General features: G+C 43.1%; 2 protein-coding genes across 7 annotated transcripts in view; one reads left to right on the forward strand and one right to left on the reverse strand.

Annotated features, from left to right (window-relative positions):
- LOC109867279 (isocitrate dehydrogenase (NADP(+)) 2) lies at positions 1-15,371 on the forward strand. 2 transcript variants are annotated; one of them, XM_031801486.1, is made up of 11 exons: positions 1-313; positions 9,358-9,449; positions 10,651-10,816; positions 11,022-11,182; positions 11,264-11,407; positions 11,775-11,911; positions 13,595-13,746; positions 13,860-13,972; positions 14,283-14,380; positions 14,647-14,739; positions 14,932-15,371. In XM_031801486.1, exons 1-11 carry the CDS (start codon positions 307-309, stop codon positions 15,014-15,016), a joined length of 1,248 nt encoding a protein of 415 aa, XP_031657346.1. In that variant the 5' UTR covers positions 1-306; the 3' UTR covers positions 15,017-15,371. The 2 variants fall into 2 exon arrangements, with proteins under 2 accessions (XP_031657346.1, XP_020311927.1); XM_020456338.2 differs by lacking the exon at positions 1-313 and adding an exon at positions 4,597-4,996.
- LOC109867278 (zinc finger protein 710) overlaps positions 15,344-25,916 on the reverse strand; it is a 27,059-nt gene continuing 16,486 nt past the window's right edge. The window contains exons 1-6 of one of the 5 annotated variants that reach the window (XM_020456336.2): positions 22,400-22,509; positions 18,932-20,416; positions 17,873-18,064; positions 17,610-17,784; positions 17,188-17,221; positions 15,344-16,972 (exon numbers count right to left, since the gene is read on the reverse strand). In XM_020456336.2, coding sequence (XP_020311925.1) covers positions 16,840-16,972; positions 17,188-17,221; positions 17,610-17,784; positions 17,873-18,064; positions 18,932-20,416; positions 22,400-22,444 — 2,064 coding nt within the window. In that variant the 5' untranslated portion in view covers positions 22,445-22,509 and the 3' untranslated portion in view covers positions 15,344-16,839. Of the gene's footprint in view, positions 16,973-17,187; positions 17,222-17,609; positions 17,785-17,872; positions 18,065-18,901; positions 20,417-22,399; positions 22,510-25,916 lie in introns of those variants that run through there. The other 4 variants (XM_020456335.2, XM_031801483.1, XM_031801485.1 and 1 more) reach the window with 4 other exon arrangements.

Here is a 25,916-nt window from a genome sequence, read left to right on the forward strand (position 1 = left end):
AGTTTGTCTTGTATGTGAGTCAAGTCAACCAGTGTGGTGTCCCAATATGCCTTTTATTTTTTAAATATATTTTTTAAATATATATATATATATTTTTTGCTATCCTCTTTTTGCTAGTCTTCCTGGATTTGACCCGTCTGACTCTGGACTACTATCCTTCCCTTCGGTACCTTTTGGACTCTGAACTGGTTTTGACCCTTTTGCCTGTCCACGACCATTCTCTTGCCTTCCCCTATTGGATGAATTAACATTGTGAGACTCCAACCATCTGCCTCCTGTGTCTGCTTCTGGGTCTCACCTTGTGTCATGATAGGTACAGTATGTTATGCCAGATTTAGATCATCACTAGGGTAAGGTGTACTAAAGATATGTGAGTAAACTGGACATTGTGTTCTCTGAAACCAGAACCTAATCTTGCATGGACTGGCAATCTGTCACAAGACGATAGACTACTGTGTGTGACATCCAGAATGGAAGGTGCCCTAAAGATATGTACATAACATTTGTACCTTAGGGCCTTTTCAGTTTGTTGGGTAATATTTGATATGTTACTAATAGGTTGAACTGCATTCCAGACTGCCTGGAAGAAAAAATCCATTCTAAGGGTCAAAAGAGTAGGTTCTCACTCAAGTCATGTCATTGCACTGTCTCTCCTCTGAATGACCTTTCATCTAGATCACTGTAGGAGTGAAAATACATTTGATAACATATTTTCCAGGGATCTAGAGGATAGACAGGCTTCTGGTTGGTTATCTAGGAAAAAAATATAACAAATGCATATATTGGTGTTCTGAGTTCCAAAGAATTACTAATGTCATATAAACGGAAGAATCCCCCCAAAAATTGTGGAGGAACATAAGTAGTTAATTTGTGGCATGTGTGTAAAACGTGTTCAAACACATTTGATTAAAATGTCCTCTGAGTGTCTTTGTCCTTCAATGCCTTCCCTCCTCTGACTTTATGAACTTGGGAGGTGACCTTCCTGGTCTTAACTGAGGGACTGGCTCACCTCCAAGCCTCGACTCTCACATGACTGCACTTGCCATTCTTTCTCCCAGTATGGTAACCCTCCACAGCTAATATTAGAGCCCTTCACAGAGGAGACGGCGTGTGAGAGGATTGTGTTGGCTCCATGTCCCAGTCCATACACAACCCATCTGGGCCTATCAAACCATAAAATATATTAACTACGCTGTGAATTTGGACAACCAGCATAGAATGTCTTTACTCTAACTGCTGCTGAGAGTCAATTATGCCTACCTAAAACGTTATATTCAAATGAATCATGGCTGCGTCTCATTCTGTGTATATCATCGTAGTTTGGGGGTGGGCATGCTGAGTTTTTTTTCGCTGACTGGGTTGGGAGGATAAATGTCGCCCAGACATTATCACCCCAATAATAGGTTTATTAGGTTTACAGGTCTGTAGAATGGTGTGTACAACGTACTACTCAACCTCATACATAGGCTACATTGACTTATTTAGGCTACTTGTGGAACAGTGCATACAGTGCAACATGAAATAGATGCATAATGCACACTATCAAGGCCAACTTCAAATACCCACATCAATGTGAAAGTATCCGGAACATAAAACAGCTGACTGCGAATGCGAACTATGCCAGATAAATCCTACTAAATCCTAATCCTGCATTGAAATAAAAAGAATACTTCAAAGGAATCGCTTAAGGCCACAATCGACAAGGATGTATAAAGACAATCTACACATTAAGTCCACACCCATGATTTAGCACCGCTGCCCACCTGGTACAGGTAGGCCTCGTTGAGCTCTGTGTGGTGTTGCTGAATGGACCGTGTCTCTGTCTAGTAGCCAGCTAGAATTAAGCTGTTCAGTTTGTGGGCAGTTAGACATTTTCTGGGGACCGTTGAGTAGAGTAGCCTACAATGCTTATATGAAAGTCATAACTGGCTCGCAGATTTTTTTAAACTGCAGGATCAATTGTAAATTGTCACTCATAAAAAAAGGTTGCAGACCCCCTGCTATAGGCTATATGAAACCATCCTTGTGTGAAACATTTTGTATCATCAGCAAGACTACTCAGAGAATATTCATATTGCAAAATAGTAGCCGATGAGGAGGCTGCCCCGAAAAACAGTTTGTCTCTATCTGAAATCATTGTGTTGCCTATGCAGCATCTGTTTGCTCATTATATACAAAAGAACAGCCCTACATCCACACTATAGCTAAATAACTTAGTAATATTTAAGTTTTACCATCAACATTTGTCTGTTAGAATATCTCATTTTAATTCAGGAAGATGGACAAGCAAGACTGATAGAGTAAGAGATGAAAGAGGCAGGTAGGCTACAGGTAGGGATGCAGGCAGAGGATAATGATGTAGGTAGGCCTAAAGCAAGTCCAACTAGGTAATCATTAATTATTTGCATTATCTCAATTATCATTATGTCATTACATGACAATGCACATTTGTTATAGTCTACAATTGCTTTTTATCTTTGAAGCCAAAAACAAGACATGTCTTTTGGGGAATGCTCTAAATAGCAAGTTGTTTAGTTGTTTATATTCATACCAATAGGCCTACATGAAACCAAAATTGCACTAGTCTACTCGGCGAATAAATGAAAGTAACAATTAGGCTTACCGCTATCACAACCTATATTTTAATAGCGAAAAAATAGCTTTTGGTTTTGAATGGTCACCGAAAAGGAGGGATCCCCACCTCCCAATTAAATTCACCCTTGGCTATCAGACTACAACAACGTTAACAACGCCTCGATCACACCAACAGTGTTTTTATACACCAGAAGTACATTATTTTCCAATGGAACGCTGAGTTTGCCTTGCGTTGTTGAGGCAGTTGCAGTGCGTTCTGTGTGGTGTGTACATTGGAATTTCTTCTTTGTTTTACCTTTATTTAATTAGGCAAGTCAGTTAAGAACAAATTCTTATTTACAATGACGGCCTACCCCGGCCAAACTCTACCCTAACCCGGACAACGCTGAGCCAAAAGTGCGCCGCACTATGGGACTCCCGATCACTACCAGTTGTGATACAGCCCAGGATTGAACCAGGGTCTGTAGTGACACCTCTAGCACTGAGATGTAGTGCCTTAGACCGCTGCACCACACGGGAGCGAATGTATGCATCAAACTGTAGGGTCTGTGTAGACGGCTTGACAGAAATGGTTGCAGAAGGTAAATGTTGAACTTTTGTGGCACACTTATCCAGATGATGTTGTGTATCATTTTGCATAATAACCCTATTGGTGTGTTCAAGATGTAAGCTGCACAGCTCCTCCAGCACTGCCACACCAGGCCACATAGAGACGCAAGAGACTGAACTTCAATGAGTTCACCCCATTAGTTTTCACTATATAGATCAACGTTTTTCTGTGATCGAATCAACATTACAGTGTATCAGCCCCTTTTCAATGCAACAAACCAAAACAAATCTAGTTTTGCATTATTGAATCTGTAATTTTGTTGTAGACAGAGCCAGAGCGCAACAGTGTCGATTTCTATTGGTAGGTAGCCCAGGAGGGGTCTTTCAATCACCCCAGAGTGAATGAATGCGCTTTTCAGATCAGAGTCATAATTGTGAAATTTGTTGATATCCTTTGCTAGTTAGAACGTTATTAGCCCAGTTATAGATAAGTATAGGTCAGCAATGGGGAGTTTCTGCTTCCTACAAGAGTGCAAAACATGTAGGCTACTTTCAAGCTGTCTTTGAAAGGAGTCAGGTCAAAGCTTATGTCATCATTAAAGGGGCAGTGTTGTATTTTGAGACAGGCTTGAATATGCAAATTAGCCAACAGTCAGAGGGGTAGCCTACATTGTCTAATTCTCTGTGTGGTAATAATAATACATTTTATTTATAAAGTGGTTTCTTGCATCATACAACATAAGACAATGCACTTTACAGTCAGCTATTTGGCCCATGGTGTTACAGACCAAGTAAAAATTAATGAACTAATGTCAGCCTTTCATAATGTAAAAACATTTTTAAAACTCGAATGCAATGTAGGCCTGCATTAAACACATATAGGCTACTGTAGGCTATATCATAGAAATCCAAAGCTATTTACATGTGAAAATTGCATGGGATACGCTCTATTGGTTTTGTTGGTAGGCCTGCATTAGGCTCAAATAGCCAGAGTAAGAGTACAGCCTCAGTGTACAAGTTTCCTTTCACAAGACCTCAAATGTATTCAGTGCACCCCAAAAATGTGAGGGCACATTGTTTACAAATTCAAATTCAAAGCAATCAGGGCACTGCCTTAACAGCTGACTGGTAAAGCAACTGGGAGTCTGCCATCTGCTTTCTAAAAGAGACTGCTCTCCGAGCAATGCTTTGCATGGTCCTAGAGCCAGAATTTACAAATGGAGCTATAGCATTTTAATCGGGATTGTAAATGCTTTCAGTGTACTTTTTATATCAAAGGCAGAGCCTTTACCAGGACTGGTAAAGGCCCAGTGCACAATTTGTGATAAAAAAAAAAATATATTTTTTTATTTTTATTGTATTTAAAATAAAATACAAATCTGGTCAGATTTTTCAGAGGGTGCACCCCTACTTCCCGCGGTCATGAATAAAACTGAAAGCTAACTGGCTCTTGTCTAGAGTCTAGACAGCAGAACGGATGGCTGCGCAGACAACCCAGTCTCCCAGACTATACCTCTCCTCTCAGATTGGGTTGGCGCAGAATTAAAATCATAAATACCCAATGCGGATTGGGACGGTTATTAGAAGTCCCTCCCTCCTCTTTTGTCTTTGACTGTGTGACGTAACGTCAAGCGTGGGTGGGGAGGTGCTGACTATATTGCAGTGAGCGGTGGTTCATTTCGGCCCTTCTTTGCTCGGAGTTTCACGGTTATTAGCTGCAAGTAATTTGGGCAAATCATGGCTGGATACTTGAAGGTCCTCCGCTCTCTCTCTAGGTCGGCGACCACTCTCTCCAAAAACCCCGCTGTGCTCGCGCCAGCTGCAACCTCCCAGAGTTTGCAACAGAGGAATTGTGAGTTTTGAGCCAAATAGTGGCTATTTGTCATAGTTACATGATATTTTACAGAATCATACAGAAATTACTTTTATAAGGCACACCGCAAAGCCCGGCAAAGTAACATTAGCCTATCCAGTGTAGCTTTCTCGCCGTTACTTTAGCTCGCTATGGTAGCTTTCTCTTGCGCCCCATTTGGCCTGTTTTAGATGTTGTTTATTTTGGTTGATGGGTAAGTAACTGTTACTACTAATATGAAACATTCTTCAATTAGACAATTTATTCCACGAATGCACATAGTACAACATTTGCTCGGTTAATCGCTAACGTTAGCTGTCAGTGCATAAAATTGACTTGTTTACAAGGCGAGTCATCTGCCTGACCTAGAAACCGGTAGCGAGGGGAAGAGGGTCGAGGGAGATTTGTCTGTCACTTTGTTGTCTATAAAATACAAATAGAAAATGCATTTCACCTTTGGCCTAAAGTAAAGTGCATCACAACGAATTAGGCTAAATTAAGTTCTCGATATTAGATCAATGTATTCTAAATATTGAAATATCAAATCTGACCATTACCATTTACCATGCGAGCAACGTTTGTGAATTAATTTATTTTAGATGTGGGAAAAATGTATAGTGTCAGTATGAAATACGGAATATACATTAATACAATTTATTTTTAATAACTGTCAATGTTTACACCTCCATTGTTTGGCTCTAGACACTTTTTTTTGCTGCTAAGAAACCTTTACCAAGGTTAGCCTATTGTGGGACAGGACTCTGCAACAGAGAAATGGTTGCCAGAAGTGTTACGTCCAACCAGCAGCATAACTGAACTATGTCGCAACTGTGGAGTCTATCAAGAAATGTGTTTGACGGGCACAGATCCTTTTTTATTTTTTATCTTGACCTCCCTAATAACTTTACAGATGCCCTATAACCTTCCAGATTTACTTTCAAATTAGAAAGTCCAAAATATGTATGGTATTTAAGATAGTATTATTTTGTTAGTAGCTAGCTGTAATGCCCTGCCACTTCTATTCTTTGACTTTGAAGCACTGTATAAAGTAGCAGGTCAGTTGAAGGGTAGCTTGTTTCCCCCTCTATCTGCACACATGTAGGCTTTACACTCCGTTGTCTCTGAATCCTAATCCTGATATTTATGTGTTGGAAGAAGTGACCTAGTTTGCTGCCAGTGATGTGTTTGTCTAGAATGGGGTTTTGTGAGGATTGACTCCAACGAAGGGGCTCTAGATAGATTAAAGGCCTTGGTCCTGTTAAAACAACCCACTATCCATCCATTGCTGTGGTTGTAAGGACAGATGTAAAAAGATCAGGCTGATTTTAAAGCAATCACAGGCAACACTTCTGTTAAAGTATTACAATGATCATGGATGGAAACTTTCAAACTATGGTGGATGGTTTTGGTGTGACATTTGACCTTTTCTTAACCAAAAACATCCTTAGTCTGAGTTTGTATTGCTTTGATTAAATTGACATGTTCATAAAGGTATTGGCAAACTGTTCAGTTTTTATTATTACAGTCACAAGATGGACTTTGTCTGCCAGGAGCATTTTATTGTGTGTAGCTGGAGCTTTGAATTTTGCTGAGTGGAATAATTTTTAAATACAGTTTTTTTTAACCTTTATTTAACTAGGCAAGTCAGTTAAGAACAAATTCTTATTTTCAATGACTGCCTAGGAACAGTGGGTTAACTGCCTGTTCAGGGGTAGAACGACAGATTTGTACCTTGTCAGCTCAGGGATTTGAACTTGCAACCTTCCGGTTACTAGTCCAATGCTCTAACCACTAGCCTACCCTGCCGCATGAATGGGTATGGTAAATTTAGTGGTCTACTTTTGTCATTTATTTGGTATAACATACTTAAGGTAAAGTGATATACAGAAAATTGAGTTATATAAATCCACGTTATAACCAACAAATGTTTTGGTTGTCTCTTTGTACCATACACAAACACACTTCGTTCAATGCGTATGCAGAAACAAATTACTACTTTAATTTGCTCATCTCATGCTTCTTGAAGAGTAGCCAAGTTCTATTTTAAATGGCTGACCTGAAATGTAGCCTAGACCTTATATATGTTTAAAAAAATAACCTTAAACACACTTGACTGAGATTTTAGTTAGCAGAATAAGCATAGCCATGATCTGACCTTCAAGAGTTAAGCGCATGTAGATATTTTGGTTTGCATTGTCCTTGACTACTCGAATAGGTGTATGTCATATGGATATGAAAGGCCTGTATCACACAAGACAAGCTATCTTTCAGATAAGCCCTCCAGTTGCAAGTGACTGTTTGCTCATGTGTCCCTGTTGGCCTCCTTCTGATATTTTGCATACGTTAATGACTAATGTATAAACATGTTTTGTGAAAGCTTAAAAGCCGGATGCGGAGGTCCTAGGCTGGCGTGGTTACACGTTGTCTACGGTTGTGAGGCTGGTGGACATGCTGTCAAATTCTCTAAAACGGAGGTGGCTTATGGTAGAGAAATGAACATGAACATCTTTCAACAGCTCTGGTGGCCATTCCTGCAGTCAGCATTCCAATTGCATACTCCCTCAACTTAAGACGTTACAACTGCACATTTTAGTGGCCTTTTATTGACCCAGGACCTGTGTAATGATCAAGCTGTTTAATCCGCTTCTTGATATGCCACACCTGTCATGTGGATGAATTATCTTGGCGAAGGAGAAATGGTCACTAACAGGGGTATAAAGAAATTTGTGTGCAGAATGAGAAGCTTTTTTTGTCTATGGAAAATATTGGATCTTTTATTCAGCTTATGAAACATGACCAACGCTTTACAATAAATTTTTTATATTTTTGTTCAGTATAGGCGTCATCGCTCCTGCGCGAGTACACATTCTGGGTAAACAATTTCATCTCACCTGCTTCTTCTCTGGCAAGTTGTCATTGCGGATCACGTTCTCAACTTTTCCTTGCACATCTTACATTACAAGAGTATTGCAGATGTAGCTTCTTTTTATATTTTTATATTTTTTATTTTTTTACAAATGTTTGGGGGGGGGGGGTGATGAATCTTTCATTCAGAGTTCACCCCAGTGTCCGTAAGCTTTTTACACCTGGCAACATTTTTGCTCAAAACACATCTGATTTCTGCTAAATGTTCTCTACAGTATTCAAAAGTGAATGATGGCCTAATTGTTGCCAGTTGTGATGGCACGTCAACCAAAGTCAACTATTGGCTCTCAAAGGATTAAGTCCTGTATGACTGAATGAGTCTTCCTTTGATTGCATGCAGTAAACTAGATAACCCAATCTCCCTTTTACTGTATCCAACTACTGTCTACATTCCTGGGCCATGACCCAATAAAGATGTTCGACCTAAATGAAGACTTGCGGCAGAGATGAGTAAGCGAAGTTATTTGCCTTATTTTACTCCTTTTTGAGAGGGTTTGTGAATGTCCAACAGAGTTTCTGGAGTAGGCTGTTTTGAGAGGTGCATAGTTGCACTAAAGGTCACATGTTGTGTATACTTAATATAAAGGTTGTCGTACAGCATAGGTCCATGTGGCGGTCTTATTTGATCATTCTACTGAAAACCGCCATTTTGTTTCTTTACACTTCTTGGATGTCCTGGGGAGCAGTAGAAACATAGACTTGGCAGGAACATCAGAAAGTCACTTGATTCCCTGCACCTCCCCCTTTCCACTCCCTCTCCACTGCATGGTCTATCTGGAAGAGTGGGCGAGGGCCTGCCTTCTTCCAGGGCCTTTTTTAAAAGGCAGAGTCGTGTGGGAGCAGAGCCTTGTTTTCTAATAGATAATTGGACTACTTGTCTGGGTGAATCAGAGGGCATGATGCATTGCAGCTACAGATGAAGGAAAATAGAAATGTCTTGCTGTCAACATTCTTTAGTTATGGGAATTAAGAGAGCTGAATATCTAACTGTTCATGGAGATATGAAACCATGAAGTGCAAATGACAGTGCAGTGTCTTGTAGGATGAGGTGACTTTGATCTCACAACTCTCCTAATTGAGAACCAACTGTTTCTAGAACCCTCCCAAGCAGCATGAGCCTGTTCATGAAATCTTTTCTGAGACTTTAAGAATATTCAGACTTTCCCCAAAAAATATTCCAGTGCATATTGTAGTATTGGTTGTCATTGGTTTTTGGGTGGGCATGTTGCAGTCAAATGAAGTTATCATAAAAAATATATATTATAATAATACATTTTGTGTGTGTGTGTGTGGTAATGAGCTAGATTGACCGACTGGTTGCTGTGCAGTTTTTGTATTTAAACTAGGCCAACATTGGTGCTCCTCACTACTAGGTGTAGGTCAAGATTGGGACAAAGGCTGCCAGTTCCATTAATGCACTCTTCTATTTTGGACAGATGGGGACAAACGTATCAAGGTGTCCCAGCCTGTGGTGGAAATGGACGGAGATGAGATGACCAGGATCATCTGGGAGTTCATCAAAGAGAAGGTGCTGAACTGGGACCATTGGAGGAGGGTAGAGGGATGACACGGTGGTGTCTGTCAGACCCAGGGGAGGATTGCTCTATGACTAGTCTATTTTTACACAACTGACTGACCCACAGATGGAGAGTGTTTATGTGTCTGAGTGCTGGGAGATTGCCTGTATGCTGTGTTTTTTGTTGTTGTTGTAAGGCTTCTCTCTTGCATTGGCTGCTCGCCTCCTGGAGATAGCAGATGGTGTGTTGGATTAGTCTGAACATAAATATTAATGGAAGAAAAACATGACCCGTTTTCTGACTAAACATGTTTAATGCGTATTGTTCCACGTAAAACAATATGGGATCACACCACATGAATGAGGATACAATTATTATATCTACCATGTTGTGTTGCTACCATGCTGTGTTTTTATGTTGCTTCCATGTTGTCTTAGGTCTCTCTTTATGTAGTGTTGCGGTGTCTCTTGTCGTGATGTGTGTTTTTGTCCTATATTTTGTATTTATTTTTATCCAAGCCCCCGCAGGAGGCCTTTTGGTAGGCAGTCATTGTAAGTACGAATTTGTTCTTAACTGACTTGCCTAGTTAAATAAAAAAAACAATGAGTGGTATCTAAATGGCATTCATTGTTTTTTTTTAAGATTTCATGTCAGTAATTGACTTGACAATCTTACTGTTATTTTGACCCTTATGTGCTTGGACTGTGTTGTGGACATTGATTAAAGCACATGCATACCATCAGTCATAGCTCACGGTTGAGACAATGTCTGGAATCCTCTTGTCCTCTGAATAGATTATACCAAAGATCTATTATATTGACAAGATGGTCGAGTGACTGCTCCAACAATGGAAATAAATTTCCTCCATGTCCGATGGGACCATTCTAGCAATGAGGCCAGATATGCGTGACTGGCACAACTAAGTTGTTTTTCTCAGTTGCCGGAATGCCACGTGCATCCACTTGGGTCCGTACATTTGTAACAGCCTAAACATTACAAAACTTCTATTTTATCAGATATGCCTCACATAATTCAGCACTTTTTCACAAACCTCGGACTCTCACCTGGACAGATTATGGGCGCTGTAAATCCACTCGCTTTGCTTCTTCCTTTCTGTTTATACGTAAGGTCAACTTTCTTTGTCTGTGACAGCCCTGCAGCTGGACATAGTTTGAGTTCTGATTCCTCTGTCAATGTGTTCTACTCCTCCAGCTTATCCTCTCCAACGTTGATGTGGAGCTGAAGTACTACGACCTGGGTCTGCCATACCGTGATCAGACTGACGACCAGGTCACCATCGACTCTGCCATCGCCACCCAGAAGTACCATGTCGCTGTTAAATGTGCCACCATCACTCCCGATGAACAAAGAGTAGAAGGTATTTGAATAGCATTTAAGTATTTTATAGTTTTACTGTAAAGGTTTCATCCCTTCTCCAAATGCCCCCCCACCCCACCCCCAAGGGTCACTCAACTTCACACAATGCATGACATATTTATTTATTTTTCACCCATTGGAACCAATGGTTAATGGTTTAATTGTTGCCATATTGCTGTTGTATGAGAACTGTGGTTTTCCATCAGAGTTCAAACTGAAGAAGATGTGGAAGAGCCCCAACGGAACCATCAGGAACATCCTAGGTGGCACAGTCTTCCGTGAGCCAATCATCTGCAAGAACATTCCCAGGCTTGTTCCAGGTTGGACACAGCCCATCACCATTGGCAGACATGCCTTTGGTGACCAGGTAAATTCCTTCTAAATGAAAGAAATTGTATTATTTTTGTCTTCAGTATATGTGATTGTAACCTATCCATTGTTTTTACAGTACAGAGCTACAGACTTTGTTATCAGCCAGCCAGGCACGTTCAAAATGGTCTTCTCCCCTACTGATGGGAGCAAAGGCCAGGAGTGGGAGGTCTACAAGTTTCCTGGAGGTGGCTGTGGAATGGGCATGTACAACACAGATGAGGCAAGTTCAGCACGTCATTCACTTCTTAAGATTACTTTACTTTATTTTGTCAACTAGATTAAAAATAAATAAATACTGACATTATTTTGTCCTAGGTTTTTTTTCCTATGAGATTCAAGTGGTAGTGCATGGAGTGAGTTCACCTCCTGTAAACCTGCCTTACCATGTTTGTTTACCATCATGAGGAGGAGTGTTTGATTTGACAATATCAGAGGTCATGTGGTAGACTTTCAACTTGTCTAGTGGAAATAGAAGTGTGAAGTGCGGACTAATCGGGGGGTTAATAGCCAGAAGGATGTTAACCTCTGTACTGCTGCTTATGACATACACTTGGGGTGACCCATGTTCTTTTTCTATTCTACCACAGTCTATTTCAGGCTTTGCGCACAGCTGCTTTCAGTACGCCATTGGCAAGAAGTGGCCCCTCTACCTGAGTACCAAGAACACCATTCTCAAAGCCTACGATGGTAGATTCAAGGACATCTTTGAGGAAATCTACCAGGCGTTAGTATTTATTTTTATGACCTCTTTAGCGTTAACCGGTTATGGAGTAAAATATTGGTTGTTTCTTCCTGGTTCATGGGGTTCCTCGCATAGTTTATATTGTGTAATGCACTGCACTCTAGGGTTGTGAGAAATGTACCATTTCTCTTAATGTTTATACTGCACTTTTTAAAAATCGTTTTAAACCAAATTCACAATTCAGATATGGTTCTGTGTATGACCGTTGGGGGGGGGGCAATGCACTTCACTCTACCGCAGTCCTGGCTACCTACATACTGGTCGTCACTAGGTACCAAAGTCATAAAGCCGATCTATTTCTCTTCTTAACGTGATTTTAATCCTAACCTCAACTACACTGCTAACCTTATGCCTAACCTTTAAATTAAGGCCAAAAAGAGAGAGAAAAAATGTGCATTAATTTTTACAATGGAGAGTTTTGACTTTGTGGCAGTGGTAACGAGTGAAAACCCTACTTGTACTTGCAGAGCAATCATTGTACAATTTCTCCATCAGGGCCATCACGGTTTTTAGACATGACATTTGTAGTCTTGTTTTAGATATGCCGTTAAGAGTATTGAAGTCGATATCCTCTACCATTGACAATGGCTGCATATCAACTGCAATAATTTCTGTGATCAGCGCTGTGATTTTCTCGCTGTCTCTTATCGCACTGCTACCTGGAACTGGTTGGGTTGTCCCTTTCAGCACTGCACCTGTACTGGTTGGGTTGTCCCTTTCAGCACTGCACCTGTACTGGTTGGGTTGTCCCTTTCAGCACTGCACCTGTACTGGTTGGGTTGTCCCTTTCAGCACTGCACCTGTACTGGTTGGGTTGTCCCTTTCAGCACTGCACCTGTACTGGTTGGGTTGTCCCTTTCAGCACTGCACCTGTACTGGTTGGGTTGTCCCTTTCAGCACTGCACCTGTACTGGTTGGGTTGTCCCTTTCAGCACTGCACCTGTACTGGTTGGGTTGTCCCTTTCAGCACTGCACCTGTACTGGTTGGGTTGTCCCTTTCAGCACTGCACCTGTACTGGTTGGGTTGTCCCTTTCAGCACTGCACCTGTACTGGTTGGGTTGTCCCTTTCAGCACTGCACCTGTACTGGTTGGGTTGTCCCTTTCAGCACTGCACCTGTACTGGTTGGGTTGTCCCTTTCAGCACTGCACCTGTACTGGTTGGGTTGTCCCTTTCAGCACTGCACCTGTACTGGTTGGGTTGTCCCTTTCAGCACTGCACCTGTACTGGTTGGGTTGTCCCTTTCAGCACTGCACCTGTACTGGTTGGGTTGTCCCTTTCAGCACTGCACCTGTACTGGTTGGGTTGTCCCTTTCAGCACTGCAACTGTAGCTCAGTTCCGCATCAAAGTTTGCATTTCATCACCTCTTAACGTCTCAAAATATTGCCATACAGGACTTTGCTCCTGTCACTTCACTTTATATCTGTGTCAAATAATTTGAAAGATTCATATCTCCTAACATTACAGTATTGTTGCATAAGGTATTTGTAAAAAAATATATATATATTGGGGTCTGTTAGTGGTAGTTTTGTGATAACTGCACTGTGACTATAATCTTATTTTTTTTTTTTTCAGTTAGGGATATTTCTAAATGTTATTGATCCCAATGTCGTTTAAACTTTCACACCCCTGCTGCACTCACTACCATATTGTTTGTGTCCATAGGAATTACAAACCAGAGTTTGACAAGCTGAAGATCTGGTACGAGCACAGGCTCATTGATGACATGGTTGCCCAGGTGCTGAAGTCTGATGGTGCCTTCGTGTGGGCCTGCAAGAATTACGATGGAGACGTACAGTCTGACATCCTGGCTCAGGGTGAGGGATTAGGAAATGTACACCTCACTTCAAATGAAATGAGTTTGGATGAAAATAGTCCTTGTAACAGGTTTGACTATGAGTGACTGACATACTTTATGGGTTCTCCACAGGTTTTGGCTCTCTGGGTCTGATGACGTCAGTGCTGGTGTGTCCCGATGGCAAGACCATTGAGGCAGAGGCAGCCCACGGCACAGTGACCAGGCACTACCGCGAGCACCAAAAGGTTAGTCAGTCTAGTACTAACCGCCTCCGTTCCAACCCTAGGTCCATATTGAAGCATAAATCATGGTGCATGCAACAGTGATATGGGAGGAGTCAAATTAGTGTCTCTCTGTTTTAATGTCTGCCTGGTTGATTTGTGTATGAACAGTGCTGTCTTGTGGTGGGAAATATGCTGCCAAAATGACTTCATAGGCTGAAAGAAATAATCCATCACCATGGGATTGTTGTAGCCCTATTTTGTACCTGCTTTTACATTATCAGTAAAGTATCGGTATTTCCATGGTTCAACTGTGACCTTTGTCCACCTTTAGGGAAACCCAACAAGCACCAACCCCATTGCCAGCATCTTTGCTTGGACCAGAGGGCTTGAGCACCGGGGTAAACTTGATGGCAACCCTGACCTGATCAAGTGAGAAATTAATTGAGCTAGTCTTTTAAATTATTATTTTTAACAGATTGTCACTAGTAATGATCATTTAATGATCACATTTGGCTTTAACTTAAGTCTTCATATACTGTACCATGAAGGGAATTAATTATCATACAACAAGCAGTTGTGCTGTAGAAGTCCCACTGTCCTATTCCATTAGTGTTTGCCAGGCCAAATGGCAGTGTTTTAGATTCACAGGTCAGCTGTTGTGACTATTACTGAAATCTTGTCTGTTTGACCTGCAGGTTCGCTCTGACTCTGGAGCGGGTGTGTGTGGAGACTGTTGAGAGTGGCGTTATGACTAAGGACCTCGCTGGCTGCATTCACGGCCTTTCCAAGTTAGCTCATTACTATTGCATTTACTAAATTATTGATCTGCCTAACATGTTAATTAATGCATGGATCATTGTCATGTTTTTGTATTATCATCAGGGGGGAGAGAATCGTTTGATTTTGACTTGTTATTGAAGTGTGCATGACTCTCTCAGGGACAGGGCCTTGACTGAGTAACTTGTGTTCTTTCGTTGCAGATGCAAGCTGAATGAACACTACGTCAACACTGAGGACTTCCTGGACGCCATCAAGAATAACCTGGACAGAGCCCTGGGCAAGTGAAGGACTGAAGAGTGCAGCTAGCCTGAAAGTGATATTGTCCTGTTTTTGTACCTAATTGTTAACTTCGGTCAGATAGCCACATGCATATTGTCTGAAGAAGTAATATGTAGTGTGTGTCAGATTGTACTGTTGATCTGTTCCATCTAGCACTCCTGTCCCTATTTCCAGGGTTCTATTTTTGTAATGAAGTACTATATTCCGATACTGTATTTTGCCTTCAAAGCAACATGAAGGCCATGTCAAGAATATTTGCTAATACATCTTGTTTGATCCTATGCTTGTGTTCTGCCTCATTTTAATATTCTATGATAAAAGGAGCACACTGAGTTTAAAGGTAAATAAATTTATTATTTTACAGTATTGTCTGGCACACATTTTACATAGTTCTAGCAACAGGATATTTCCACACCAATGTGTAACACAGAAAGCCATTCAAGTTCCAGATTTGTTTTTTTCCCCCTCTAAATAGTTCTCTCAAATTTGCATTTTGTTAAGGTGATGCAGGTGATGTCTGTAAAATTAAGCAGGGGGAAAAATATAGTGAATTTCCCAAATGTTCAGCTGGGTCTGTGGCCCTGTCATGTTGGGAGTTGTCGTTCATCACTTTAGACCAGTGTGCAGCATGATGGATAGCACACTCCAGGGCACTTCATTTCTGTCCAAAGTTTTAGGACCGTTCCTGTTGAGACTCCGCCCTGAACCAAAACCACCATGCGTATGCAGGGGCTGCATTTGCTTTTGAGATCTGTCCCATAAAGGCTTGCATGGGGGCATAAATTGTGACGTATCATGAAAAATGAAACTGCACGAGTGTCTTCATAGTAATCTTTTTAAATATACTTTGGGGAGAATAAAGCCCAAAGTCTATTGGGAAACATGAAATCAAGCTCTACAATGCAGAGAAAGGGTGTCACTAGACTGCTATTGTGTTTGGCAATATGGCAGAATTGGTCAGATTCTTTGGTAAATGGTGACTACATCGGAGGGGCAATATAATTTATTTTGCTTTTAGCACACTAAGATAAGATGTGGTCTGCATCAATACAATTATTTGACTGGGGACAAAAGTGACAATGCAAGAACTTCAAATCAAGCTGGTCACATGGGGCTATAAATTGATGGCATGAGCAATATTAGCGGAGTCTGACACTGGGCGAATGATTGATTTCTGCACATTGCAAATATAACAATGAAATTAAAATCCTAGAACTGTAGTTGAAACTACTAACAGTGTAAAATGTTAACCTGGGAAGTAAAAAAAAAAAACTGGTTGGTTCACTAGAACTGCTTGAACGGTATCAGCTTTGGTAAGGGACATGAACAGAGGACACATTTGGTAAGGGACATGAACAGAGGACACATTTGACAGGCCTGTATGCATTTCTAGACATGTTAGTAAAAGCAATAATACTCAGCTGTATTCTGACTTATCCGCAAACTTGCTGTGGATTGTCTGAGTAAGTGCATTTCACTATCACATATTTGTTTCCCTAAAACGTGTGCTTACAGAGTTAGGCCACCCCTGGGGATGTATGTTGAGTAGGACTCTCCCAGGAGGTTAGATGATTTATTTTCAGATATGACGTTTTTCACGTGAACACATCAATCACAATGTTGTGGCACCTAGAGGTGAAGTCACGTTCCAATACAAAACAAGATGCCGATGAGAAATGTACAATCCCCTCACTCCCAATGAATATCAGAGCAAGAAAACTGAGATTCCAGTGCATATGAATGGGCAGATTCCACCACTTTAAACTGCTAGCGGCACTACCTCCCTTTTAGTTTACACTTCTACTCAATATGGGGTCTTTTGTCATCATTCATGCTGTGTTGTAGCGCCCTGGACCCTTGGTGTAGCTGCTATAATACTCCAATTCAGACAGTTTAGCGATGTCTGGTGTGTTGATACTGGCCAGGTTCTCTCGTTCGCTGAATTCAAGGTTCTCTTCATCGGGGCGGCAGTGTAGCCTAGTGGTTAGAGCGTTGGACTAGTAACCGGAAGGTTGCGAGTTCAAACCCCCGAGCTGACAAGGTACAAATCTGTCGTTCTGCCCCTGAACAGGCAGTTAACCCACTGTTCCCAGGCCGTCATTGAAAATAAGAATGTGTTCTTAACTGACTTGCCTGGTTAAATAAAGGTAAAATAAAAAAAATAAATAAATAAATCGTAGTCCTCCTGGTTCTCTATGTCAGGGGGGGCTTCTGAGGAAGGAAATGCACAGACACACTCATGAGCCCATCTTGTCCTCTCTCTCACACACAGCAACTCCCAGCCTCAGAAGACACAGCCTCCCTATCACTCTCCACTGATAGAGACAGGAATGTCTAATACAAGGACTTCTATATTTACAAAACAGAGGGAGAAGAGTGGCAGAAAAGCACCATAACACTTGGCCAGTAGATTACAGTAGACTGACTGACAACGTAACATGACGCCCATTGAAATTAAGTGTATCTGAGAAATGAACATTATGTAAACATTTTCTTTTTTTTACATGGTATTGCATTAATTCATGACCAAATCATAACTGCCATCAGGTGCATAACTGACATAAGGTACAAACTGATGGATGGTACTGATGTTAGTCACCTCGTCCGTCTGGTGAAGCATCCAGGACGCCGTGTTTGACCTTCATGTGTCGGCTCAGATTGCCCTTCAGGTTGAACTTGCTGGAGCAGTAAGGACACTTGAAGGGCTTGCTGCCAGCGTGGAGGTGCATGTGGCCCAGGAGGTTGTACATTCTGTTGAAAGATTTGCCACACACCTGGAACACAATAGAATAACACTACTCTCAACACTCTTGGAACTGTGGAACTCAACCCACGCTGTCTATTGAGACAAACTCCTCTTACCTTGCACTTGAAAGGTTTGACAGGCAGGTGGACGATCATGTGTGTTTTGAGGGTCTGTTTCTGGATGAAGGTCTTGAAGCAGACGTGACACTGGAAGGGCCTGATGCTGGCGTGGATCAGCATGTGTCTCTTGAGGTTAGCAGAGAGGGTGAACTCCCGGGCACACACCTCACATTTGAATTCTTTCATACCCTGGGAAAATAACGAGGGTTGGCAATTTAATTAATTAGATCATTTTCTTGTTGATAAACAGCAAGCTATGGTTTCACAGAGACATTGAAATTAACATAAATATTGGTTGTTATTATAGAGAAGCATACACACACAAACACAGAGAAATCATAGGTCAGAGCAGGATGTGTAATTGCTGTACGGTAGACGTGAAATCCTTGCTTAATTGCCGCAACTTGATACATACACATTAGCTCCACCAAGTGTTGGCTCTGAGCCTGTGATGCTCTCACAATATGGAAAGGTGCATGTTTAGTATTGAAAAGCGCATTAAAACATTAACATGAATGTTTGGATATGACTAGATTTTGATGAACACTAAAAATAAGTGTAATTATTCGTAACAGTATTTGTAAGCCAATATTTGAGTAAATACTTTGTTAATGTGACACCATAATTACTAAGAGCGAGGCTCTAGGTCTAGGATGAATCATGGTAGAGATCAGAGCATAAAAAAAGGTATGAGTTGGTATGACACACCTCACAGCACAAAGCACATACAGGAAGAGGTCAGGCCAAATACAATGAACCAAGCACTTTGAAGGCTATGTTTACACTGCAACTGGTTGGGGCAATAGGAATAACAGCCTTTAGATATACCTCTGAGTTCACCTAACCCCATTTGGCTCTGTCTCTTAAAGTCTGAATTTATGGGAATATTGAGCAACACACTACAGCCCTTATCTTAGTGTTTATCACATTAATCAAGGGGTATGTGATTCATTAGAAGCAGACTACTTGATGACCTAGAGCATAGTGGAATATATGGGCCATCAAAAGTCAGTGGAGTTTCAGTACCTGGTCAGCGAGGGCTTGCAGTATTAGTACCTTATGAGTGAGGGCATGCTGCTTGAGGTGATGTATCTGGACAAACTCCATGCCACACTCGGGGCAGACGTAGGGCCTTACGTTCTGGTGCTTCATGAGGTGGTTCTGCAGCTGGCTGCGGTAGGCAAAGGACTTGTTGCACTCGGTACACTGGTAAGTGGTGGGGCCCTGGTGGCTGGTCTGGTGGCGCTTCAGGTGGGCGTGGGTGGGGAACTCCATACCACACTGGGAACACAAGTGGCAGTGGCCGTTCTCGTGCTTGTTCTCGTGGGACCGGAGCTCACTGGGGTAGGCGAAGCCTCGCCCACAGAAGCGGCAGCTGTAAGGCTTGATGTCGGAGTGCTGCAGCATGTGCCTCTTCAGGTGACTGGTCTGGGTGAAGGCCTTCTTACACACGGTGCACTTGTGTGGCCGGGTGCCCTGGTGGGTGAGCAGGTGGGTCTGGAGGTGGCTGGGCTGCTTGAACAGCTTGCCACAGTGCAGGCACTCGTGGGGCTTGATTCCGTTGTGGCCCAGGATGTGGGTGACCAGGTTATACTTGGAGGTATAAGACTTCTCACACATGCGGCACTTCCATCTCTTCAGGCCCTCTCCCACATCCACGCAGTAGGACTCATCTATCTGGACGTTGATGTCCAGCCGGTCGATCTGCATGCGCCTGGCTATCCCCTCGGCGTCTGCAGCCCACAGCATGCCCTGGCTGCTCTCGTCATAGTCCCCCACGGCCACGTCAGCAGACTCATAGGCCACCTCGCTGGACTCAAAGTAGTGGTTCATGATGGGATTGGGACTGTCTCCCCTATCTCCTCCAGTCTTGAGGTTCAACACTCCGTCCTCCTCAGCTAACTCCTCTTCTTGCCCCTCTCCTCCTCTCTCTCTCCTCTCCTCTGGCCGAGTGTCTGTCTTGTTCTGACTGGACGTCTCTCTCACACACACAGCACAGTTACCACAGCTCTGCTCCTCCTTCAGAGGCCCTCTGTGAGTGGCTGGCTCCTCCATCTTGCCTGGGCTGCTAGGGCTCTTTGCCATATGGATGCAGGACGGAGGGGTTTCAGACTCTCCCCTCTCCCCTTTGATCTGAGTCTGTACGCTGGGGACTTTGTGATGCTCCCCTGGCGCTCCTCCTTCATTCCTGGGCCCCCTGGTTCTCCCTCTGGGCCCGGGGCGCCTCCTCTCATTCCTGTGGGGCTCCGACTCCCCTACAGGCTCAGCCAGGTAGTCCCCGTTGGCCCCAATCAGCTGGTCAGCGTACTCATACTCCATGCCCTCTGGAGGAGGAGGGGTCCTGCCATACTCCCTGGGCTCGCCCATGTAGAATCCATTGGGGGCGATGGTGGCTCCAAAGATCTCATTCTGGGAGATGAGGCCCAGGACAGCAGCCTGGGCTAGAGACAGCACCACCACGGGATCTGTCTGTGTTCCTGCATCCACCTGGCCTTCCATCACCTTGGGGTAGCACCGCACCAGACGGCCACTCTCCTCCTCCTGACAGAACATACACACAGCACTGATCAGGTCAGCACACAGCAGCAGCCCACATCACACAAGGACATGTATTCAGCATTGTGAGATTGCTTTATAACATAAGACACGTTGCTTACACATATTGCTTAACTACAAGGACTGACCAACAGATCTCTCTAAGTGATATGGATTCCTAAGAAATCAATGGTAGGTGTGTGTGGTGGGAATAATGATTAAGGATAGCCCTTAAGATCCCTGAAGTGGTCTGACATTTGTTTGTTATGCAACCCTCCTTCCCTACAACTCCACTGTTACAAGAATGTTTTCCAGACAGTGTTAGCCTGCTAGAGACAGTCAGCCGCATTCTGACAACACCGGGCTTCTTTGCTCTGAATCCAGTAGAGCACATTAGATGGAGGAGATAAGGCCGATCTGTGCCTGAGCCCCGCTTCCTTCCTTGACATCCTTTAAAATAATAAGGAACAGAAATGGGATGCAGGTCCAACCAGGAAGTGGACTTCCGTGGCCTGTCCACAGAGCTTCCTGTGGAGTCCAGAGTGGCCCTGGCCAGGCTGAACATGCTGGATTCATCATCACTGGGTTGAAGGTTGGGGCTATCTACCAGTCCCATTCATGAGCAAGCCTAGCTGTCTGCCTTGCACACCTGACAGACTCAGTTATAACCATGACAGAAATATGATTGAGAGGAGAACTCTCAAATCTTTCGATATTCAAGACTTATACATAAGAGTAATGTTGTGGTTTAAACTGAAATGCAGCATGACACGCTACAAATAATTGCGTTTGCCCTCTAGATGTTTGAAAAGGTAAAACAGAGTGGAACTAGAAGAAAGCTGAATGCTGGCATGACCAAGCCTCAGCTCTATGATACATGACAAGTCACCTAGACACCCCGATACTTTCAGTTGTTTCCTATAAACCTGGTGAAGTGATGGGAAAATGAATGAGAAAAACCTGTCTCTTTATAGGCCTACACCTTAGTCTAGGTCATACAATACCACACATCATGAGCTGCTACCTTTCATAATACAATACTGAAGAAAGAGACAGAGGATGGAGAGATGGGAAAAAGGAGAGAGAGAGAGAGCGCGCAAGAGAGAGAGAGAGAGAGAGCGAGAGAGAGAGAGCGAGAGAGAGAGAGAGAGAGAGGAAAGAGTTGAGTAGACCTGGATGCCCTGATAACCACGTCATTTATAATTACTGCTTTTAAAGTAGTCAGACAAGGACAAACTGTGTGTTTGTGAGAGAGGAACAGAGTGAGTGAGGTGTGTATCTCTCTCTCTCTCTCTCTCTCTCTCTGTGTTTGTGTGTGTGTCTCTGTGTGTGAGAGAGAAAGAAGGAGAGGGAGGAAGAGAGAGGGAGATGTGGGCGGGGGAGGAGTGGCGGGAGGGAGGGAGGGAGAGAAATGAGATGGAGGGGCTGAAAGATAAAGAAAGAGAAGGGAGGGAGGGAAGAAGAGGGAGGTGAAGGGAGAGATTGAGTGAGCATGTGAGAGAGAAGGGAAGAGGGAGAGAAAGGAAAAGGAGAGGGAGGGGTGTGGGGGGAGCGAAAGAGACAGATAGAGACAGAGTGAGTGAGTGAGAGAAAGAGAGAAAGGAGGGGATGTAGAGAGGGGGAAGGAAGGAGAAAAACACGACAAAATGAAAGGAGCAGGAGAAATGAAAGACAAATAACAGAGAAACAGAAAGGCAAGATAGTAATTGCAAGAATCCATAGTTATTCATTTTAAGTTGTATGTCAGGTTTAAGACAAAATGTCAAACAATGAGAACCAAATGATTAACAATAGCCTAGCAAATGTGTAAGAGACAGAGAATAGTTAGTAGTCTAGTCTTATCTGTAAAATATGTTATTGCTGCAGTACTCTATGTAGAAAAGTAATCTCCTTTGACTTAGACATACACAGTGTAACCACCTTTAAAACAACCCCACTATCTGAACTAGTATTGTAATCACAGTCTCATAGGATAGGCTAACAACTCACCACATTGTTCCTGGTGTGATGTTTGAGGTGTTTCAGGGATCTCATCCTTCAGGAGAACTGAGTGGAGTAAAAAAATCCAGCTCCTATTTATATCTGTGGGAGAGTGGGGCGGTCCCACGACTCATCCTCCTCCTACTGTTGCTGTTATCAGAACTGACTGTGCCGGCCCCGCCTCCCCTGCCCCCTCCCCTGCCCCCTCCCCTGCCCCCTCCACACACACACACACACACACACATACACACACACACACACACACACACACACACACACACACACACCCCATTTCTTTCTTTCTTTCTCTCTCTCCCTCCCTACCCCTTCCTTCCTACATCTCACTTCTCTTTCTCTCTCCCCCTCTCCTTTTTCATTCTCTCTCTCTTTCCCCCCTCACTCACTCACACACACACACACACACACACACACACACACACACACACACACACACACACACACATACACATACACACACACATACACACACACACACACACACACACTGACAAACACACATACATACAGCACACACATTTTCTCTCTCTTTCTCACCACACACAATTCAGCATGACCCTTCAACACACATTTGTCTTTAAGGCACACAGAAACCCTAGCTTCTCTTATCACACTCATACTTTGCATTTCCTTTTGCAAGCATACTCCAACACACAAACAATTATAACATCTAATCAGTTGCTCCTCTGTGTGTGTGCGCGCACAGACACACACACAGACACAGTATGGGTGTAGGTGTGTCTGTCAGTGGCTAACTGTCACAAAAATAGTGACTGAGATATGCAAAAATATTTACTTTCTAGAGAACGTAGTTTGTTGGCTTTATTTCTTAAATTAAATGTATTAAAAGTGAGACAGTTTTAAGTGTACTATGTCTGACATTCAGTAGAAAAATGAGTGACAAACGAAAGAGGAGAAAGGAGAGAAAAGCAGTCAGGAAAGAGAGGGAGGGAGTGAGACAGACATGGGGGAGAGAGAATAAGGAAGAAAGAGGGAGAGGGAGTGAGACAGAGAGGAGGGAGGAAGGGGGGTTAGAGAGACAGAAAGAAAAAGAGAGAGAGGAAAGAGAGATGGGGGAGGGGGAGGGAAGAACAGAATGCAGCAAAAAAGGAGGAAGAAGGGATAGGAGAGACTGGGGGAGGGAGAGCAAAGCATAAGAAAGGATGTGGTAAAAGAAAGAGAAAGAAAGAATGAAAGAGAAAAGAAAATAGAGAGAGGGAGGGGGAGTGTTCGAGAGGGGGTGGGGATGGGGAAGAGAGATAGAGAGAGGGAGGGGGAGTGTTCGAGAGGGGGTGGGGATGGGGAAGAGAGATAGAGAGAGGGAGGGCTGAAAGAAAATGCAGTGAAAGAAAGAGAAGGGGGAGGGAGGGCTAGAGGAAAGAAGAAGAGAAAAATAAGAAAAAAGGGGGATGGTGGAGTGTGAAAATAAAAAGAAGAGTCCATCAGCAAGAGAGAGAGAGAGAGAGGGGGAGTGCAGAATGAAGGAGAGCGAGGGGGGTGAGAGCGAGGGGAATGAAGAGAAAGGAAAGAAGATAGGGAGAGAGAGGGAGGGAGCGAGAGAGAGAGGAAAAGGAAAAACAGCAAGGGAAGACATTAACTATTGAACTTCCAGATTTATTTCAGGCTGTATTCAGAAACAGTGCGGCAAAGTACCTGCGGGCTGAGCTTAGGTAGTCAGTGTGAGCTTAGGTAGTCAGTGTGAGCTTAGGTAGTCAGTGTGTGCTTAGGTAGTCAATGTGTGCTTAGGTAGTCAGTGTGTGCTTAGGTAGTCAGTGTGAGCTTAGGTAGTCAGTGTGAGCTTAGGTAGTCAGTGTGAGCTTAGGTAGTCAGTGTGAGCTTAGGTAGTCAGTGTGTGCTTAGGTAGTCAGTGTGAGCTTAGGTAGTCAGTGTGTTCTTAGGTAGTCAGTGTGAGCTTAGGTAGTCAGTGTGTGCTTAGGTAGTCAGTGTGTGCTTAGGTAGTCAGTGTGTGCTTAGGTAGTCAGTGTGTGCTTAGGTAGTCAGTGTGTGCTTAGTTAGTCAGTGTGTGCTTAGTTGTGTGCTTAGGTAGTCAGTGGTCCAACTCCGGATGATCTTAGTAATGAGCCAGGTACGCTTATATGACCATGCTTCTCTTTAAGTCAGAAACAACAGATCAATATCCCTGACAGAGTACTACTGTCACAACACACACTAGTGATAGATCAGTGATAGTCTGATTTGATAACATTCCCTCAGTGAGAGACTCAGCTACCAGGGGTCAACTTTACCTCGTAAGGAGGGACATCTACTAGCATTGACATGGAATTATGCTGTGGGACATGTACTGACTGTACATACAACATACTGTATCTTACTGTGTGTCTTTGTTACACACACACACACACACACACACACACACACACACACACACACACACACACTATATGAACACATGCCAATCCTAATTGTATAGAGCATAATATTCTCCCCTAAATAACAGGAAAGGGCAAACCTTGAAAACTTTGAACAATCATCAGCAGTTGGGAATGCTGTGAGAATGAGAGAGAGATAGAGAGACGAGGGGAGAAGAAGATAGGGAGTGAGAGCGAGGGAGAGAGAGATTGAGTGAGGGTGTGCGTGAGGGGGAGAGATAGCAGGAAGTCGAGAGAATGGGAAAGAAAATAGAAGGAGAGCAAGGGAAGAAACAAAGAGATAAGAGGCTGAAAGACAAAGAAACCACATGGAGGAAACAACAAGGGCCACGTACATTAAACAACACAGAACTAGCCTATGGGGAAAATGAAAAATACTGAGACAACAAAAGTTTGGGGAAGGAACACACTGGCTCCGTTCCAGGCCCACATCTTCACAACACAGAACCTGTCCAGTTGCCCATCTGCCTATACATCTGGGGCTGCTGCTGGAAACCAGCACTAATATGATAGAAAGAGAGGAAAACATACAATGAATAATGAGAGCCTACTCATGTCACCGCTCTGTGTGTTTCCACAGGTTTCCACATGCATCCGTACTGAGAGAAACAGAGGGAAGTGAGCCATGGCCCAGCTCTCACTAGTGTAGCTACTAATAGTGTTTCCACTGTGTGTGTGTGTATGCCTGGGAAGTGGAACAGGCACACACTGACACCAACACACACTTTCAGTTCCCTCCACCGCCCTGGAGCTCTAAAACAACACACTTATGAAATGGGTGTCTGTGTGAGTTACTGTAATAAGTTTCTATTTACATTTCCTCACAGACTGGTTCTTTACATGCTATGATCTGGAAGAGAGGAACCATAATATGTCCAACAGCATCATATCTCAGTGAGTCAGATTTGATAACATTTCCTCATAGAGAGAGAGAGAGAGACACTCAGCTGCCAGAGGTCAGCCTTGCCCTGTGAAGAGGGACTTCTACTAATAGTGACATGGAATTATGCTGTGGGACACGTATTGATTGTACATACAAAATATCTTACTGTGTGTCTTTGTTAAAACACACAAACAAACACACACACACACACCCACCCTCCTTCTCCATATGTTCC

The sequence above is a fragment of the Oncorhynchus kisutch genome, linkage group LG22, assembly GCF_002021735.2.
Source record: "Oncorhynchus kisutch isolate 150728-3 linkage group LG22, Okis_V2, whole genome shotgun sequence".
NCBI lineage: Eukaryota > Metazoa > Chordata > Actinopteri > Salmoniformes > Salmonidae > Oncorhynchus > Oncorhynchus kisutch.